Here is an 18,997-nt window from a genome sequence, read left to right as displayed (position 1 = left end):
GACCCCAAACACCTAAAATATCCCAAAGACTGAAAATACCCAAAAGACACCGAATATCGAAAAGACCCCAAAGACCCGAAATATTGAAAGGATCAAAATATCCCAAAGACCCCAAAAAACCCCGAACACCGAAAAGACCCCGATGACCTAAAATACCCCAAAGTCTGAAAAGACCCCGAAGACCTAAAATACCTAAAAGACTCCAAATACCTAAAATACCCCAAAGACTGAAAATACCTCGAAGACCCAAAAGACCCCAAAGACTAAAAAGACCCGAACACCGAAAAGACCCCAAAGATCCGAAATATTGAAAGGATCCCGAAGACCCAAATTATCCTGAAGACCTTAAAAAAACCCAAAGACCCCAAAAAAACACTGAACACCGAAAAGACCCCGAAGACCCAAAATATCCTTAAGACCCCCAAAAATCCCGAATACCCCAAAAAACACTGAAAATACCCAAAAGACCTCGAACACCGAAAAGACCCCGGAGACCCAATGGACCCCAAAGACCCAAAATACCCAAAATACCCTTAAATACCATGAAGACCAAAACACCAAAAAGACCCTGAAGACTGAAAAGACTAAAAACACCCTGAAGACCGAAAAGACCAAAAACACTCTAAAGACACTGAAGACCCAAAAGACCCTTAAAGGGGAACCCAAATTCAAATTTTTTTTTCTTCTGAAAACCATTGACAATCAATCAGTCTAATTTGAAGGGGATTTTATTTTGTTTGTGAATCATAAAGTGCTGAAAAATCAGTGTCGAGTTTTCCAGTGACATCACATTGTGAACTCACTGTGATCCTGCTGGTGACAGCACATAGAGACAGTGCATTCCGAGCTGCTCGGATTCCCATAATGATTGGGGATGTTGGAGGCGGCGGGTGTGTAAGTTGTTCGTGGGTATTGTTATCTAGGGGCAATGGTTGTTGGGGGTTGTGTTGGGGAGGAGGTCATGAGTATTGTTAGTTACGGTGATTGTTGATGGGGGATTGTGTAGTGGTGGTGAGGGGTGGTCATGAGTATTGTTGGCTAGGGTGACAGTTGTAGGGGGGTGGTGAGAGCATGGTGGATGGGCAGGGGGTGGGGGGGAGGGTGTGTAGGTTGGTCGTGGGTACTCTTGGCTAGTAGGGTGGTGGTTAATGGTTTATTTTTTGGGGGAAATTGGGATGCCTCAAAACCCAAGGCCACCTAAGTTGAACAGAGAGATGGTGTGGGATGGTCATAAGTATTGTTAGCTAGGGTGATTGTTGATGGGGGGTTGTGAGAGGATGGTGGAGGGGAGGAAAGAGGGTGTTGTGGGGTTGTTGTGGGTATTGTTAGCTCGGGTGACTGTTGAAGGGGGATTTTGAGGAGATTGTGGATGGGAGGGTGGGAGGGAGGTGTGGGGTTGTCGTGGGTATTGTTAGCTAGGGTGATGTTTGAAGGGGAGTTTTGAGATGGTGGGGGGGGGGGGGGGGGGGGTGGTGTGGGGTTGTCATGGGTATTGTTAGCTCTGGTGACGGTTGAAGGGGGATTTTGAAGGGAGGGTGGGGGGTGGTGTGGGGTTGTCATGGGTATTGTTAGTTAGGGTGATGGTTGAAGGGGGATTTTGAGGAGGTGGTGGAGGGGAGGGTGGGAGGTGGGGGTGAGGTGTGGGGTTGTCATGGGTATTGTTAGCTCTGGTGACTGTTGAAGGGAGGGTGGGGGGGGGGGTGGTGTGGGGTTGTCGTGGGTATTGCTAGCTCAGGTGATTGTTGACGGGGGGGGGGGGGGGGGGTGTGGGGTTGCCATGGGTATTGTTAGCTAGGGTGATGGTTGAAGAGGAATTGGTGGAAGGGGGAGGAGGGGGGACCAGGTGAGTGTGGTTTGGTTGTGGGTATTGTTAGCTAGGGTGGCGGTTGATGTTTGTTTTTCTGGAAAATTGAGATACCTCAAAAACCACGGCTACCTAAGTTGACCAGAGCCAGCAATATTACCAAAGGAAATATTCAAGAAATCCAAGTCAAAGCAGTTGTATCAGCAGAAACTATCCTCCAACTAGATGGTATTCATAGAATACTTACCCTGCACATTCAACTTGGTGTGAGCCAACTCTTGTTTTTGAACGTTTCTTTTATTTTTTTGATCCAATATGGCTGCCAGACCACGTGAGCGATGACATCGTAAATTTATATTCTCTAAATAAATTGTTGCATAGATCATGCTCAATAAATTTCAAACTGATCAGTCTAAGTGTTGTCCCTGTCGATTTATGATGTCATAATTATGGCAACAATGACGTCATCGTTAACAACACCTATTCCCCATATGGAGTTATTTACAATGAGCCACGTTCAATTTTTTCCATAGAGCGGTTTTGGAGATGCAGAGGTGCAACGTTTTTCGGTTTTTCCAAGATAACGCCTGTAACACATGACCTATGACATCATGATTATCATTAAAATATTCCAAAGGAGGAGGCGCTCCTATGGTGAAAATTCAGTGTCTATCAGACCAACAGTTGCTGAAAAAAAATTAATGATCGGATGGATAAGTGTTGTATTTGTCGAATTATGATGTCATAACGAAGGCACTGATGACATCATCATTAACATATCTTATTCCCCATGGGGAGTCGGTGACAATGAGCCAGGTCTCAAGTTTTTTCCATTGAGCAGTTTCGGAGATATAGAGGTGTAACGTTTTTCCAATATGGCGCCTGTACCACGTGACCTATGACGTTATAATATTCACTAAAATATTCCATGGGAGGAGGCCCTCCTAAGGTGAAAATTTTATGTCAATCGGACCAACGGTTGCCGAGAAAATGAATTTTTAAAATGCAGACATGGCACAGACTTGACTTTACTGAAATGCAGACACGTACGTATATAACTGAATGCTTAACCCCGCTTTTTGCTTCGCGAGCACAGGGTAATAAGAGATGGCAGAAAATGTGTTGTACGCTTGGAACAAGAATGCCCATAGGGTCCGCCCGTAGGGCGGGTACTCTGCTCGTAATAATAATAATAATATAGTAAATATGACCATTGCACTTTAATCCCAATGTCGTGAATATAAAGTTATTGGATTGAAGCGGTGTGTGGTTCACGATTCCATGATAAGCGGTGTACGGTACAAACAACAGCGGAAGTAAGGAATTGGCCTCGGTTTTTTGATAGCATGTTATTAACCCAACCCTTGCGGGGTATATAGATTACAGTAGATCTTCCCTCAGTTCTGCAAGTAAAATTTACCTCACTGATGTTGGGATTCCTCCAAATTTATTTGCTTAATGTTATAGACAGCATTAGCGACTGTTTAAAAAGCAAATCAAACGTGTTTGTGGTTTATAATATTTTACAAGCCCGGCTACGCCGCTTCGACTTTCGGTCTTTATTTAGTTTCCTTCTGCAACGTTAACTCTTGGCAAAACATGGTTTCTAAACTCATACTAAAATGTTATATACAGCACTGCATTGGAGATACTTGATATTTCAAGTCTATGAGGTTTTTGCAAATATCTCAAGCAAATTTTTTTTACACAATTGGAAAGGTGATGCGTTTATGGAATAAATAATTTGTTATTTAACAGATAAAAACTGCATCTCAAATGCCAGCATATATGATGCATTTATTAAGGTGGCCATGGATACATGGTGCAGCTTTCACCCAACCTATTGAATCACATGTTTTGTCACATGGAACAAGTTAGTCGGTGCTTGTCATCTCACACTATGCCACGTGTGATGTATGCTGTGTGTTGTGTGGCCATAGGACATTGTATCTCGTTGCATGTCTGTGCCTTTGGCCATTTGGTAAATGCCATACATACCATTGTCCTATGGGGTTAAGTTAAAGGGGTGGAGCCTAGCTGTATGAAGAGTTAGGTTGAATTGAATAGTCTTTTGCGATATGTCCGTGTATGTGGGTTTTCTTGTGTATAACCCCAAGAGCCGTCTTCTACCTAACATTTTATCTACTACATGTGGACCTTTACATTGCTATTCTATAAATACAACAACAACAACATGCATTTGAAGGCCATTTTCCCTGCTAGAGCGGGGGTTAGCCTTGCGGTCCCCATGACAATCTTCTCCATTTTTCCCTATTTTCTGCATCTCCTCTTGTTAACCCCCTTGCCTGCATTACTTCTTCCACCATCTTTAGCCAAGTCTTTCTCGGTCTTCCCTGTCCTCTACTTCCTTCTACATTCATTTCCATCACTCCTCTCAACCAGTCACTTTCATCCTTCCTCAACACATGACCAAACCATCTCAACCTGTTCCTCTTCACAGCATCCATCGCAGGCTCTATTCCCATCATTTTCCGCAATTCATCATTTGGCTTCCTCTCTCTCGACGATACTCCACACATCCTAGGCTTGCTATTCTATAAATGTATGAAGCCATTGCCTAACCTTAGAGACTGTACAAAAATGATAAGAAAACGCATGGAAAAGTTGGTTGCAACAGACGTTCTTGTGGTGTAGCGTATAGAGTGGGCTTTTAATATATCCCCTCACCCCACCCCCCAACCCCCCCAGCCATTTGACACCATCTCCAATCCCACTTATTTTTTTTGGATGAATTTGTTTTGTTTCCTTTGGGCTTGTGATCTGAGCACTGCTCCATTGCTTTAAAAGTACAGTACAAATTAAAATAATGAAAATTTAACTTTTAAAATCGTACAAGATGAGACCATCATAAAGAGTATGTTGCAAGGCAAAATATTTTCATTGCATTCCACAACGTGGTATGATGGGGGTGTGGGAGGGGGGAGGGACACTCTGTAGGTCAAAATAAGTCCAGTACCTGCTTGTATGTTGCAGGTTACGGCCGAGGAAAGAAATGACAAGAATGGAGCTGTGCAAGAGACTTCACACGATGCCGTGTTGACGGCCATACGCAATGGAAATGGACTTGACAGGCTGCGAAAGGTAGCAATGTGCATTGTGCATGTTTATGGTATCTGTAATCCCTATTTAATCTAGTAACTTGGTACCTCATGAAAGATGACGTTTCTAGAAACACTACAATATGCCTGTGTTTGGAATTGAGAAAACTCGACTTTTTAATCCAAATATGCTGATGTCTGGGTTTGTGAATTCTGTGGTGGTGGGTCAGGTGGGATGTAGGTGCTTTAGACAAAAGTGGGAAGCCATACAGAGCACAAGGCAAAAAAAAAAAAAAAAAAATTGTATCTTTTGGAACATGCAAGTGCCATCTGCCACATCGACACATTGTGTTTTGCCCATCAATCACAACCAGGAAGCATCACCGTTATTAAGCAGTAGGGATATGTACAAAGGAAAATTGCAGTCTTGCTAGAGAAGGGCCTCTAGCAGTACAAGAACATCAGTCAAAAGCTTATCACCAAGCAGATGAAAAGCGAAGCTACCGACCGGTTTCGCCCTTGTTGGGGCTCGTCATGGCAACATATCGCGGTTTCATCCACTTAGTAACTTTGAAGTCTTTCGGCTTACATAATGGCTAATGATGCACCAGTTTTTCACTTTGATATTCCTGTACTACGCGAGACCCATCTGGGCTTGCATTCGTGAAGTAGTCGTGAAGTGGTCATGAAGACACATCATCATGGCATTGGTCTAAATTTGGAGCACTTCAATAGACACATTTGCACGTCTCCCGATTGCTTAATAACAACGATGATGTTTCCTGGTTGTGATTGGTGGGCAAAACACAGTGTCCATGTGGCAGATGGCATCTGTGGGTTCCAAATACAATGTGGCCTCACCAATCACAGTTACTAGTGCATCATTGGGCAGTAATAATGCCGCAACCCTGCTTTCATGTAATGTGTTTAATATCTGGCAAGTGAAGGAGAGCTGAATAATTTCCTTTCAGACTGGTTCTGAAGCAGCAGTCGACATGGCTAACCATCAGAAGCAGGGAGTCATGCAGTCTATCACATCTGGAGAAACGCCGGTGTCATTGGGACCAATTGTACCACCGCCCGCACCCCCAATATTGATTGCCAACACCAAGGCAGGCATCCCTTCGAGGAAGACAACCGATCCTGGGACGAGTCGAGAAGCCCTGTTCGATGCGATTCGCACTGGTGATGGTGCTGCTCATCTCAAAAAGGTGAGTTTGTGGTTTTACTGGCCCAGTCTGGGGGTTTGCTCTTTTATTAACCCTATAATGATTTGCTCTATCCAATGAGTTGGTGCCTGGGAAATGACTTTATTCAATATTAGACATGTATTCATCTTGTAGGTTGTGCAGTGTGCACTTGCGATTATAATTAATTGCGCTTAAGGATGAATTCATTACCTCTCTGCCAAAGAATGTGGATGGAGTTTACTTTTTCACCTCTGTTTTTCTGTCTGTGAGCAGGATATTTCAAAAAGCTATGGACGAATGCAGGCGAAATTTGGTAGACAGGTTAGGTGTATGACAAGGACGACCTGATTAGATTTTTGTGAATATCCGGGTACTATAATTTGTCATTCTTCACCATTGAGAGATATGACCCAAAACTACACTACATGACCAAAAGTATGCGGACACCCCTTCTAATTCGTGGATTTGGCTGTTTCAGCCACACCCATTGCTGACAGGTATATATAATCAAGCACACAGCCTTGCAATCTGCATAGACAAACATTGGCAGTAGAATGGGCCCTACTGAAGAGCTCATTGACACAACATGGCACCGTCATAGGATGCCACCTTTTCAACAAGTCAGTTCCTCAAATTATTGCCCTGCTAGAGCTCCCTCGGTGAACTAAGTGCTGTTATTGTGAAGTGGAAACGTCTAGGAACAACAACACCTCAGCCACAAAGTGGTAGGCCACACAAGCTCACAGAACAGGACCGTCGAGTGCTGAAGCACGTACTCACTACCGAGTTCCAAACTGCCTCTGGAAGCAACATCAGCACAACAACTGTTGGTCGGGAGTTTCACGAAATGGGTTTCCATGGCCGAGCAGCCGCACAAAAGCCTAAGATCACCATGCGCAATGCCAAGCGTCGGCTGGAGTGGTGTAAGGCTCACTGGCATTGGACTCTGTAGCAGTGGCAACGCGTTCTCTGGAGTGATGAATCCTGCTTCCCCATCTGGCAGTCCGATGGACGAATCAGGATTTGGCGGATGCCAGGAGAACGCTACCTGCCTAAATGCATAGTGCCAGCTGTAAAGTTTGGTGGAGGAGGAATAATGGTCTGGGGCTGTTTTTCATGGTTTGGGCTTGGCCCCTTAGTTCCAGTGAAGGGAAATCTTAACACAAGAGCACACAATGGCATTCTAGACGATTGTGTGCTTCCAACTTTGTGGCAACAGTTTGGGGAAGGCCCTTTCCTGTTTCAGCATGACAATGCCCCCATGCACAAAGCTAAGTCCATACAGAAATGGTTTGTCGAGATCGGTGTGGAAGAACTTGACTGGCCTGCACGGCTGCACAGAGCCCTGACCTCAACCCCATGGAACACCTTTGGGATGAATTGGACCGCTGACTGCGAGCCAGGCCTAATCGCCCAACATCAGTGCCCAACCTCACTAATGCTCTTGTGGCTGAATGGAAGCAAATCCCCGCAGCAATGTTCCAACATCTAGTGGAAAGCCTTCCCAGAAGAGTGGAGGCTGTTATAGCAGCAATGGGGGGGGACCAACTCCATATTAATGCCTATGATTTTGGAATGAGATGCTCGAGGTTCGGTGTCCACATACTTTTGGTCATGTCGTGTATATACTTATACAGCACAATATCTCAAAACGTTATGGGCATATTCGGACAACTTGGTGGACAGACTTCGTCACTGACGAGGAAGAATTGATTCGATTTTGGTGAGGATCCTAATCAGAATACGAGTTATTTTAATTTTTTTGTGATTCTTCATAAATGAGAGATGGGCCTAAAACGATATATATATATGTATATGTATGTATGTATATATGTAATGATATTTCACAAAGTTGTGGGCTGATTATGCCAACTTCTTGTACATGAGTTGGGTAGGTGAGAAGAACAAGCTGATTCTATTTTGGTTTAGGTCCGAATCCAGATCCGCCCTATCGGTGGGATACATAACGTAAATCTTCCCCCATCCAAAACCTTGATCTTTTCTACCCCCGTTATTTCACCCCAGATCCACTTTTTTGAAATACCGACTTCTTTCCTTGAAGTACTAGCAGTGTCTATTTGTTTTTACCTCTCCCACTCCACCCACCCTCGCCCCCTGCACCCTCCCCCAAGCCCTCTCCCTCTCACAGATCTCCTGATGTCCCTGTTCTCTTCATTTGTACTTGTGTGCTTCCCTGTCTCTCCCCATCTTGTCTCCCGCTCCCTTTGTTATATGTTTTATGAGTCCGTTTGTTTTCTTGTGATTATTGTTAGCTCTTATACGAGCCTCAATCTTGTATACAAAAAACAAAAAAACTGTTCAGCCTGGTGGAGGTATGCGCTCTACAGAGTTCTGTTCTCGTTCTGAGTTATCCTGAAGTTGCCTTGGATTGAAGGATTGTGTGAAGGAAAGGGGATGGGAGAAGGAGTGATTGGTTGGGAAGATAAAGATTTTTGGAAGGATCAGCAGTAAATCTGTTTTTAGGTTAAACCATTAAATTCAATCTCTTACATGAGCCTAAATCTTTGCATGAAAAATTTGTATCTAATTATTTGATTTGCTTTAACTTTAAATAATTACTTCTTCTTAACACACCCGCTCTTCATCCATCACTAATATTATTTTATCCTTTGACATATAACTATTTCCTGTAGTCCTTCTGTGCATAAGCGTCCAGCCACCTTTGCCTTACTATTTAACTCTTCCTCAAGCCAAGAGTGTAGAAAATCCTTTTTTGCCAAGGAGTTTTTGGCATACTATTGCTGGATCAGATTGTCCTTGCAAGTACAGCTGAAGTGCATTACATTGTGCTTGTAGCGAGAATGCATTTGCTTTTTTGGCAGCGTTCGGATTAACCCACATGCCAATATCCACAATGCCGGTCATCTCATAGACTTTGCTGCTCTTTTGATTTGGCTTGAAATTCTGCGAAATGTTCTCCCTCACCAGTTTCTCCTTCCTTTTGATTAAGTTTTTCTTCACCATAAAATATTACTCAACATCCTGCAGTTTTATCAGTAAGGCACTGCTCCCTCCCAATCCCTGCAAAACAGTGTTTTATCACCAAAATTTTTTTTTAATCAGCAATATTATTTTGGGCAGCCAGTTTGGCGCCACAGTCTGAACACTTTTCTCATGACGCTGGCCCTAGATTTGAATCCAACATGTACAATGTTTATTTATTTCCTCCTCGTAATGCCCTTGCCATTCATATTAAAAAGCTTTTTCACGACGTTTTTCTATTGATTATATTGTTAAGGAAATGACAAAAAGGTGTTGTGGTTGTGATAAGGACAACTGGTACGCCAGATGTTGTGGGTTCAAATCCAGCTGAGGCAACAGCATTTAGAATTTGTTTTCTAAGCTTCTGGAAACCAAACTAGTCTCAGGAGAATTTAGTCATAGTTGGACTTTTGGTTTAAAAAACCTGTGTTAACGTTTCCAGATGAGCACCTATCCCACGATGCTTCAATCCCAAGTTGAAATTCCATAGTGTGTTCGTTTGTCAATTGTCTCGACTCTTGTTGTTGCAATTCACGCAAATGTACACGTTGCGTAATTTAATTGGCCCTGCACTGTGTCTTCGATAATTGTAGAAAAAATCCCAGCTGGTTCATTATTGACCAAGTAATCTGGTGGCACTGCCTATTCTGGTCCACATGTAATGCTACTTCAAAATTTGTGGCTGACTCATGCCCTCAGGGCAACTTTGTATCGGCACTAAAATGCTGACAATACGAAAAGCCATTACTGCCAAATGTAACCTCCAACTAAAGCTGATGGGGATTAAAGGATAAGGGTTAAAGGTCATAAACGATTTTATTTTTCAAGGCACATCAAAAGAATAAGTGCTCAAAATATGGTGTATTTGCCAATAAATTGCAAATGCCATTTTGATTTTAAAAACCATTTAATATGCAATCAACTTACTAATTTTTGTTGATATCCGTTAATTTATATTGATACACACCAATTCTGATTAATTAATTTGAACAGGAGGCTATGTGGAGCACTCACCAATTTTAATACCACCAAACTTGAATAGGCCTGAAGTTTTATTTTGATGTTGGATCTATAACTTCTATTTTATAGCACACACTTGCAGCAATTAAAAGCCGCTTCATTCCCTTGTGCTACTTTGCTCTACATTGAAATTGGCTCGTATCCCTTTGCCTTCAGAAACTCTCATGAAACAGGACGTCAGAGCATATATGTACATACAAGCAGGAAATGTAAAAATAAATTTTTTATTTAAAAAAAAGACGTCAGGAGACGACGATGGTTCATGAGCACGCGGTATTCAATGACAAAGGACGGACTATAACCGAAACAGGCCCGGACTCAGTGGTCGGGGACCGACGTAGCAGGTGTCGGCCCCGACATGCGGTGTACATGCCTATTTACGAAGGGCCCCAATGCGCTGCGTGCGCAGGCCTTTAAGAGCCAGCTGTATGTAATTGTGTGTGGTGCTGGCCTGGAAATGTCAAAACGAAGGTTACTGACCTTGAAATGAGATATAAAATAATGTATAATCAGTTATGAGGTTAGTTAGCTACACAATACCGAAAATTCGGTTAGATTCCGACAACTTTGAAAATTTGACCTTTGTGACCTTCAAAGGTCAAAGGTCGAAGATTCTGAAATTTGTTGGAAAACTTGTATTTCATGATGTATGTGATAATATAAGATCATGTACGACATTTCACCCTATCAGGAAGCAAACAGTCATAAAACCATCAAAAATCGACTTTTCTAAATTTCGTGACTTTGTGACTTTGACCTTGGGGCGAAAATGAAAAATCGAGCTCCGTGGGGCTGGACACATGACATTGGCCAAACCAAATATCGAAACCACTGTCAGTTTTCACCAACTCCCTCGGAGAAGATGTAGCTTGAACTCGATTACTCCCTAAAAAGACATCTTTTTTGGTCGTGGCTCCGCCCACAATGGGCGCAATACGCCCACTCTAGGCACGACACAACTAGATCATGATATAAACCTCCCACCCAAGTTTCATCAAGATCGGATGATATCATCGGGTTATGCTGCGGACAGACACACAGACACACACACCCATGACGAATATAGTGGTCACTGATAACTCGTGAACCAATATCATTGCCATCCTGGGATATTGTCGTTCCTAGCCACTTTGTGTCCTTAAGTAGTGTAAGGGAATTAACACAGGTTTTGATTGGCATATTCTATGCACGAGAGGTAGATATAACTTGGAAAAAACTAAACATAAGTACCATATTTTCCGGTGTATTAACTGCGCTTTTTTATCTGCAAAAAAGTTCAAGTTGTGGTTGCGGTTAATACACAGATATAGAAAAAAAAAATCTGTCTTAAAAACAATCGATACTGAATTTCAATTATATTCCAATTATTATACATATACCAGTAGATCTATATTCTACTTATCAGGGAAAGTTTAGTGCTTTCATAATTATGTAAAACTATGCAAGTACAAACGATCTCGTTTGCACGTTTTACCCGTCGTGTCATGCATGGTAATCTCGACATGTCATCACGTTCCTGTCAATTCTGATTGATCGACAAACATGAGTGAGGAATGGTTGACGGTAATACCCACCTGGTCTCCAGTGCCGGGTTTACAATGGCTCCAATTGTTCCTTGGCGTTAGGCCCACAATCAGACGGGGCCACTAATAACCAAGATAGATTTTTATTTAAAATTAAAGTGCACATGTTGCGATATATTTAAATAAAGAATATGTATATAATTTAATGCTACTTTTAAAAAAACATACAATTTAAATTCAAAAAACATTACCATTTCCTGGCGTGTGGCATCACCACATTGTTAATGGCGTACATTCCAGTTCCAGTACAGTAAGCTCGTGTTTTACGTGTGTTCTGTTTGCGTGTTTTTGGAAGAGTGCGTGCCTGTCATTTATACCATTTTTTGGAATTACGTGACTCGAGTGCGTGAGTAACGCTGCGATTAAATTTTCGCAATGAACAACATGACGACATGTTTGCGATAACACCCACATTCCAGATAGATGGCCTTCCTTCTCCTTCACCTTCATTCTCCTTCACCTTCCTCTCCCTCGGTTTTCAGAAACGGAAACCCTCCATCTTGGCGTCATGCATAAAGTGAAGTGTTTCCCATTTTGCGTGTGAATTGTGCCGCTGTAATAAGCGTAACCCTTACAATCATGACTGGAAAGCATCCGTGGAGTAGCAAGGTTGATCGTGCGAGCAAAACACAGCAGAAGCCCATCACTAAAAAAAACACCTTCAGAGGCCATTTTTCTCCGCAGAGCAGGGGTTGGCCTTTTTTGGGCACCGTGGTCCCCTTTTTGAAGCGATGTTTTACGGCCGGATGCCCTTCCTGCCGCCAACCCTGTTAGTCGCCTCTTGCGACACACAGGGGAGGTACTAGTGAACTGGTACTCAATTTGCCGACCTCGGAAGGATGACAGGCTGAGTCAACGCCAATGGCGTTAATTCAGCGATCGACCGGGATTCAAACACAAGATCCTAGGATCCCAAGCCAGCACCCTAACCGCTAAGCCAACACCAGGAAGCCCATCACTATTGAAGCAAAAATGGATGTTTCAGGATGGTATGAAAGTGGTAATTGTACAAGTGATATGAGGACCAGGGAGTGGTGTATTGTCCTCCTACATTCAAGGTGTATCATCTCCAAAGAACATTTGCAAATCTGGTGAAATCAACTGATAAGGATCAGATGACTGTAAATGAATTCTGGAAGGCCTTTACAATAAGGGATGTTCTGCGTAATGTTGAGGAATGTTTGAGGAATTTCACCCGTTGCTCTATAAATAGTGTATGGGGGAAACTCTGCCCCCAATTTGTTCACAGCTTTAAGGGTTTCAATAAGAATAATGATGTCGCAAGCACGATGTAACATCGTGGAAATGGCCAATACAGACTGTGGCCTTGTTGAGGTGGAGAAGGGTGATGTAGAGGAGTCGCTGGACTCGTATCAGGAGGAGCTCTCGTATCAGGAGGAGAAGGAATGCCAGGTGGATCTTAAACATTATAATTTAAATAAAAGAAACCACTGTAATAGTAAAAATTGAACAATAAAATGAGGGTTGAGGCAGCACTCACCCTAACCTCGGCCTCTTATAATGGGAAATTAGTTTGAATTTACACGTTTTTCCATTTACAAAACGTGCGCAACACTTGCTCTCAAGCTGAATGTGAGGAGCTTGGCTAAGGAGAATGGCATTGGGGACTTCACGACTAGCCCGCCATGGGCCTTGCAGGTTCATGGCACGCCATTATCTGTCGGTTAGCAGCCGCACACACACACACATCTCCCAACATCTACCCGATGACACGGCTGATAAGACTACGAACTTCCAGTCCTACATCAAGCTTCGCCAGAATGAATTTTTTATTTTGAGGTTGAAAAGCAGTGGTGCGGTTAATACATGGTCGCGCTTAATACACCGGAAACTACGGTAATTGTCGATTCCAATTTTTGCCAACTTTCAAATAAAATTTATGAGATCAATCTGTAGTAGGCATGTAGGATCGGATATCTTGGGTCGTGATCGGCTCGACGTCTTTGTAAAGCCGTAACCATTATAACCCATACTTTTGAGTAAATGGGCTTTTTGTGATTGATAACATTTTTAATGCCAACCGAACCAACGACGAAATTAATTGGCGTCAATTGCCAGCTGAATGTGGGAGTGTCTATATGCATGGTTGTTGTGCAGATCAACTAAAATGGCTCTATCGCCAATGTTTGTCTATTTCACAATCCACCTTTAATACATCAAAAACGTGTGTTAAGTGCCGCAAATAAACATTTCAACCACCCTCTGCCGCTAGAAGTGCCGCTTCCCCACCTTTTGAAAAATTTAATGGTGTTCCATTAAATTATTCCATTAAATCTGTCAAAAAAAGGTGTTGTATTAAATCTGTCCTATTAACTGGCGAAGCCTAATTCGCTGGTGGACCAATTACTTGTCCTGTTTGCCAAAATAAATTTACCCGTGCTAAGAGTGCTTTATTCATCGTTGCCCCGGTAAAAAAGGGAATTGTGATATCCTTTGCCACCACCACCAGATGGCTCTACATGGTACACATTTACATAGATAATTTATGCCCTCCCCTACCCACACCCCTTCCCCCGACTCTACACCCCCACATGAGGCTGTGGCCACATAGCCATTGTTATCCTCCACACATAGTTGTATTTGTACCCCGAGTTTGAGGTTAGTAACTTAAAAGGTGTGGCCATGCATAGAACACATACATACATACAGAGACGTACGGAGAGAGACGTACGGAGAGAGACGGACGGAGAGAGACGCACGGAGAGACGCACGGAGAGGGACGCACGGAGAGGGGCGCACGGAGAGGGGCGCACGGAGAGGGGCGCACGGAGAGGGGCGCACGGAGAGGGGCGCACGGAGAGGGGCGCACGGAGAGGGGCGCACGGAGAGGGACGCATACACAGATGGACAGACAGACAGACACTCACAGACACGCATTTTATTTACTCGTGAGGTACCCGTGCTGCGCCCGGGGGGGGGAGGCCAGAAGCAAACAGGCAATGCAGATACGGCGAATGCTAAAGCATGAAACCAATAAATTCCACATTCCTGTAACACCTTCAGTCGCACGTCAGACATGGACAGCAAGTGTGTGAAGTACTTCCATGAAAAACGTACCCGTTCGCAAACAAACGGGTATGTTCCCGTCTAGAAACATCGATCGTGGGTCCGTGGCGAATCTGCATATGGCGATCCGTGAAGTTCACGTTCAGAAAGTAGAAACGATCACGGCATGTCGTCATTCACTTGAACTCGATGTCTTTTTTTTTTTCATTCCAAACAACATATCTCCAATCACAAATTAATCACAAAATAAACTTTTAACAACATTGTTAATGTTTCCTTCATTGTAAAAACTACCAAGTCAACAGTTAAAAGGAATTTGAGCCGATAGGTGTTACGGCCTCGGCAAGATCGATGGAGACAGCGATCTGTTGGCTTATACACCGGCCAAATAGCTGTGTGGAATTCTCTCATGTAAAGATTAAACCCACGTCGTTTGAACTTTGGCCGAGGTCATTATTTACTTTTAATGATGTTTATATACGGATCAAAAAGAAGATAATTGGTTTTGGGTCGTCCTTTTCCACATATCTCGTGGGATTGTGAGTTGGAGAGACGACCGTGATGGCGGGGAGGGGGATGGCATTCTCTCGAGCAGGGATTCAACCCATGTCCTTATAAAAGGTCTTTGTCCGAGGTCACCGAGTCCGATCGGTGCAGCCGTGCAGCCGTTTGTGCGGCACGCAGGAAAATAACGTTATGCGGGAGTCCAAACCTGAAAATGCTGGAGGCCAAAGCTGAAATTGGAAAAACAATGTTGCCTATTTTACTCCAGGAGATCCCAGGATTACCCACCCAAAATATCGTTAAATCGGTTCAGCCGTTTTTGCGGTAACTTTGAACGAACGGACGGACGGACAGACGGACGAACCCAGGTTTCACATTTGGTGAATTAAAGTAAGATATATTTTTGCCTTTTATTGGTATTGATGGTCACTTTCAATTTGTCCACAAACCTAAATCCAGCAGAAACAACTTGCCCAAAATGCAATGAACTGTCGTAAAATACTTTGTGCAAAATGTTCCCAAGCACTCGGCTCTTTCATTTAAAGGGAAGCACCACATCTTCCAAGAAGCTTGGGGCAGATATAAGGAAATTGTACCTTTTATTTTCTACAACTGCTGTCTTGAACTCAAGACTTTGTGAATAAACTTTTCTTGTTCATTCTTGCCCGTCTTTGTTTATTGTGGTGTGGCCTGGCACTCAGCCCAGCATGGTTTATTTATTTATTTTCTTGCCAAACTTTATTTTCACTCCCATTTTCTTTTCCGGACTAACCGCTCATCATTCCTCCCATCCCACACCACTTCCATCTTCTAACCCACAAATAATGAGTCGTACTCGAGTATTAAAAAGGTATGTACATTGCCATGGTGTAATGCTGTAACTTGCCAGCTCTTAATGCACATTTTATGACTCAAAAATTGAGATCTCTGCATTCTTCACATGTTCACCTGCTTTTAGTGGGGTCTCATAGCCCTCTTTTGATGATGAAGCTGTTATTACCTCAAACTAGAGTGAAGTCGATGACTCGCCATCGCAAATCCCCATGCTTCTCACCTAAAGAAAAATTTAAAGATTGCAAATATCAAATTTTTAGTTCAAATGTTTTTCCCCTGTTTTGATCCATGTGACCCTACCTTTTCTTCAAGCTCTCCTGTATTGCAATAAATTAGCGTGACATGGGTGAAGAAAAAAAGAACCGCCTTTAGATGCCATTTTTCCCCGCAAAGCCCGGGTTGGCCTTTTTTGGGCACTGTGGTCCCCTTTTTGAAGCAATGTTTTACGGCCAGATGCCCTTGCTGCCACCAAACATGTTAGTTGCCTCTTGCAACACACATATAATTACCAGTGAGCTGGTACTCAATTTGCCGACCTCGGAAGGATGACAGGCTGAATTAACCCTCCTGGCGTTAATTCAGCGATCGACCAGGATTTGAACCCAGGATCCCAGGATCCTAGGATCCCAAGCTGGCACCCTAACCGCTAAGCCAACAACACGATTTAACACTAAGCTTCTAACACTGTTGGCTGAGCCAACACCAGCAGAGGGATACATTATTCCACAATCGCCCTGTGGGGTATGACCCCGGGGTGAAAACCCCCAAAATCTTCATGTAGTCCATGTGTCTCCCAATGTTAATTTCATATACAAAGTTAAATTTTAAAATGTGCCCGTAATTGCATTTTTTGGTTTTTGACCCCACCCTGCCGTGGCCAAAAGTGACACTGCTCTTGCAAACCTTCATGCCATGTGGTGATCATAACTACCAAGTCTGGTGAACTTCTTCCCAACCTTTTGAGGAGTCAGCGTGATGGATGGATGGACATTCTCCCCCTATTTTTAGCTCACCTGGAACGAAAATTGTTCAGGGGAGATATTAGCGTCGTGTGGTGTCTGTCCATCAATCAGGTAGTCAGGCTGGATGTAAACACTCGGAACTTCTTCTCTGAAACTACTCGCACAATTTTGATAAAGCTTGACCACAACCTTCATCACCCGTGATGTACCAAAATTTGTTCATGGCATTAAGAAAATCTGTGGTTTGCCACCTAAAATATGTTTACTTTCTTCTCCGTTACATATTGTGCGTGCCATCCACGGTTCTACCAGATTAGCCCAGTGGCATTTCCCCTATTTTTTTTTCTTTTTCAAAAAGCGTGGAGATAATAAATGTTCAGCAACTGCAGTGCAAGCTTTCCTAGCTCAGCGCGTGGCATGTCACGGGAGACTTTGGCCAGCTCGGCGAGTTTCCGTTCATTCTCGGGCCTGTAGGCCGGTGTTCCTGACTGCTTTCATGTTGCTAGGAATTCGATAATATTGTAAAACATCCAGTAATCAACCAAGCTATTTTGAGTTGTAGTATTTTCGCATATCTGGGGAAAATGTTTATGACCTCAGTTAAAAATGTATTGTAGTTGAATGTTTCCTGGAAGTTGAACTATTGACAATGATTTGAATTGGGCATGCACAGTAGGGAATGCCATCTTGATTGCAGCATGATTTTATTTGATTTCAAAATGACAAAAAAAAAAAAAATGTCAACGTTTAATCGCTCCATTTTTTGAATTCTGCAGGTTCCGAAGGCGTTTGCAGTGAATGGAAGAGACGACCCAATGTCATAGAGCAGCAGAAGACAGCCCATGTATACGGATCGGCTCTTCTCCGCATCTCCAAGTTATGCACAGGGCACGGCACTTGCGTCGTTTGGACCTTTTTATTTACGATATTCATCGGTGGGGTGATCTCTTTGTGGATGATAACGAATTGCAATGTTCACCGCGTTTGAAAAATTAGAAGTGATTTGGTGAAATGGATAGCTTTTAAAAGAAGGAATTGGATTAAATCCTGTCGTCTTCCCACTTTCTTGTTCACAATCTTGGACATGTCCTCAGCTCTTGTTTGTTTGTTTTTTTTTGATTTTTTTTTGTGCCTTAGAGTCGTGATGAGGAAAGCTTTCGAGAACCTTGTTTGCTTTGAAGGTGACGGTCGTAGTGCTGCTGAGAAGTTTGCGTGCCATAGCTTATCGTCGGTTGATATTTACATCGTTCTGTACATCCTTAAGCACTTGTGTAATGCAGTTTATTTTATGATTTGCCACTCTTGGTACTGTTCTGGTTCTAGGTTCCAATATGCTTCTTTTGTTTTTTCTTTTTCTTTTTTACCCTTTCAAGAAAAGTTAGTTTGTCGACCAGCTTTTCAGTCCACAATACTGTGTCGATCAGTATTACCGTTAAAGAGCGTCGTCGCGTTATCTGCTTTCCCAGTTTGTTACAAGCATTCTGCTCCGATATTGTCATTATTTGCACAGTCTTTTGAGACGCACATTCCATTTATGGGAGAAACCTCAAGAAAAAGAAAAAAATATATATATATGCCAAGGGAAGAAACCTGTATGCCTTTATTTAATAGAAGAGGATGTGCACATTTGTTGATTGATTAACGTGGAAGTTTATCCTACTAACGCCGCTTGCGTTGAAAGCAAATACTAGAGTGCTATTATTTATGGTTTATTCTTGGGTGCGAACATCCCCTTTCAGAATAAAGCGATGCGCGCCCACTTTATCCCCTTGTACGGTCTGATCCCTTAATTTCCATGCCCTCGATGTGAAGGATGTATGGAATCGCGCGCGTGACATTGGGAGCATTTTGCTGCACCTGCTCTTCCAAGTAGCCGAACAAATGTTTCGGTTTAATTGCTCGAGTTAGATGTCGGTGGGTTCTTTGGGGCTCAATGTTGAAACTGCAACAAGTGAGAACCTTTTTGAAAGGAGGGCACTTGACCTCTGCACCAGACGGTGAGTGGATCCTT

General features: G+C 43.1%; 1 protein-coding gene across 11 annotated transcripts in view; it reads left to right on the top strand.

Annotated features, from left to right (window-relative positions):
- Positions 1 to 18,750, top strand: part of LOC137431748 (uncharacterized) — a 180,388-nt gene extending 161,638 nt beyond the window's left edge. For all 11 annotated transcript variants that reach the window (XM_068123418.2, XM_068123408.2, XM_068123415.2 and 8 more), the window contains 3 exons: positions 4,799 to 4,906; positions 5,835 to 6,074; positions 17,763 to 18,750. In XM_068123418.2, the coding sequence (XP_067979519.2) occupies positions 4,799 to 4,906; positions 5,835 to 6,074; positions 17,763 to 17,810 (396 nt within the window). In that variant the 3' untranslated portion in view covers positions 17,811 to 18,750. The remainder of the gene's footprint in view (positions 1 to 4,798; positions 4,907 to 5,834; positions 6,075 to 17,762) is intronic.
- Positions 18,751 to 18,997: the final 247 nt, after the last annotated feature.

Source organism: Myxine glutinosa, chromosome 7, assembly GCF_964187855.1.
Source record: "Myxine glutinosa chromosome 7, kmMyxGlut1.1, whole genome shotgun sequence".
NCBI classification, from domain to species: Eukaryota; Metazoa; Chordata; class Myxini; order Myxiniformes; family Myxinidae; genus Myxine; species Myxine glutinosa.
The sequence above is the reverse complement of the archived record's forward strand: the minus strand, read 5'-3'. Positions and strand labels throughout refer to the sequence as shown.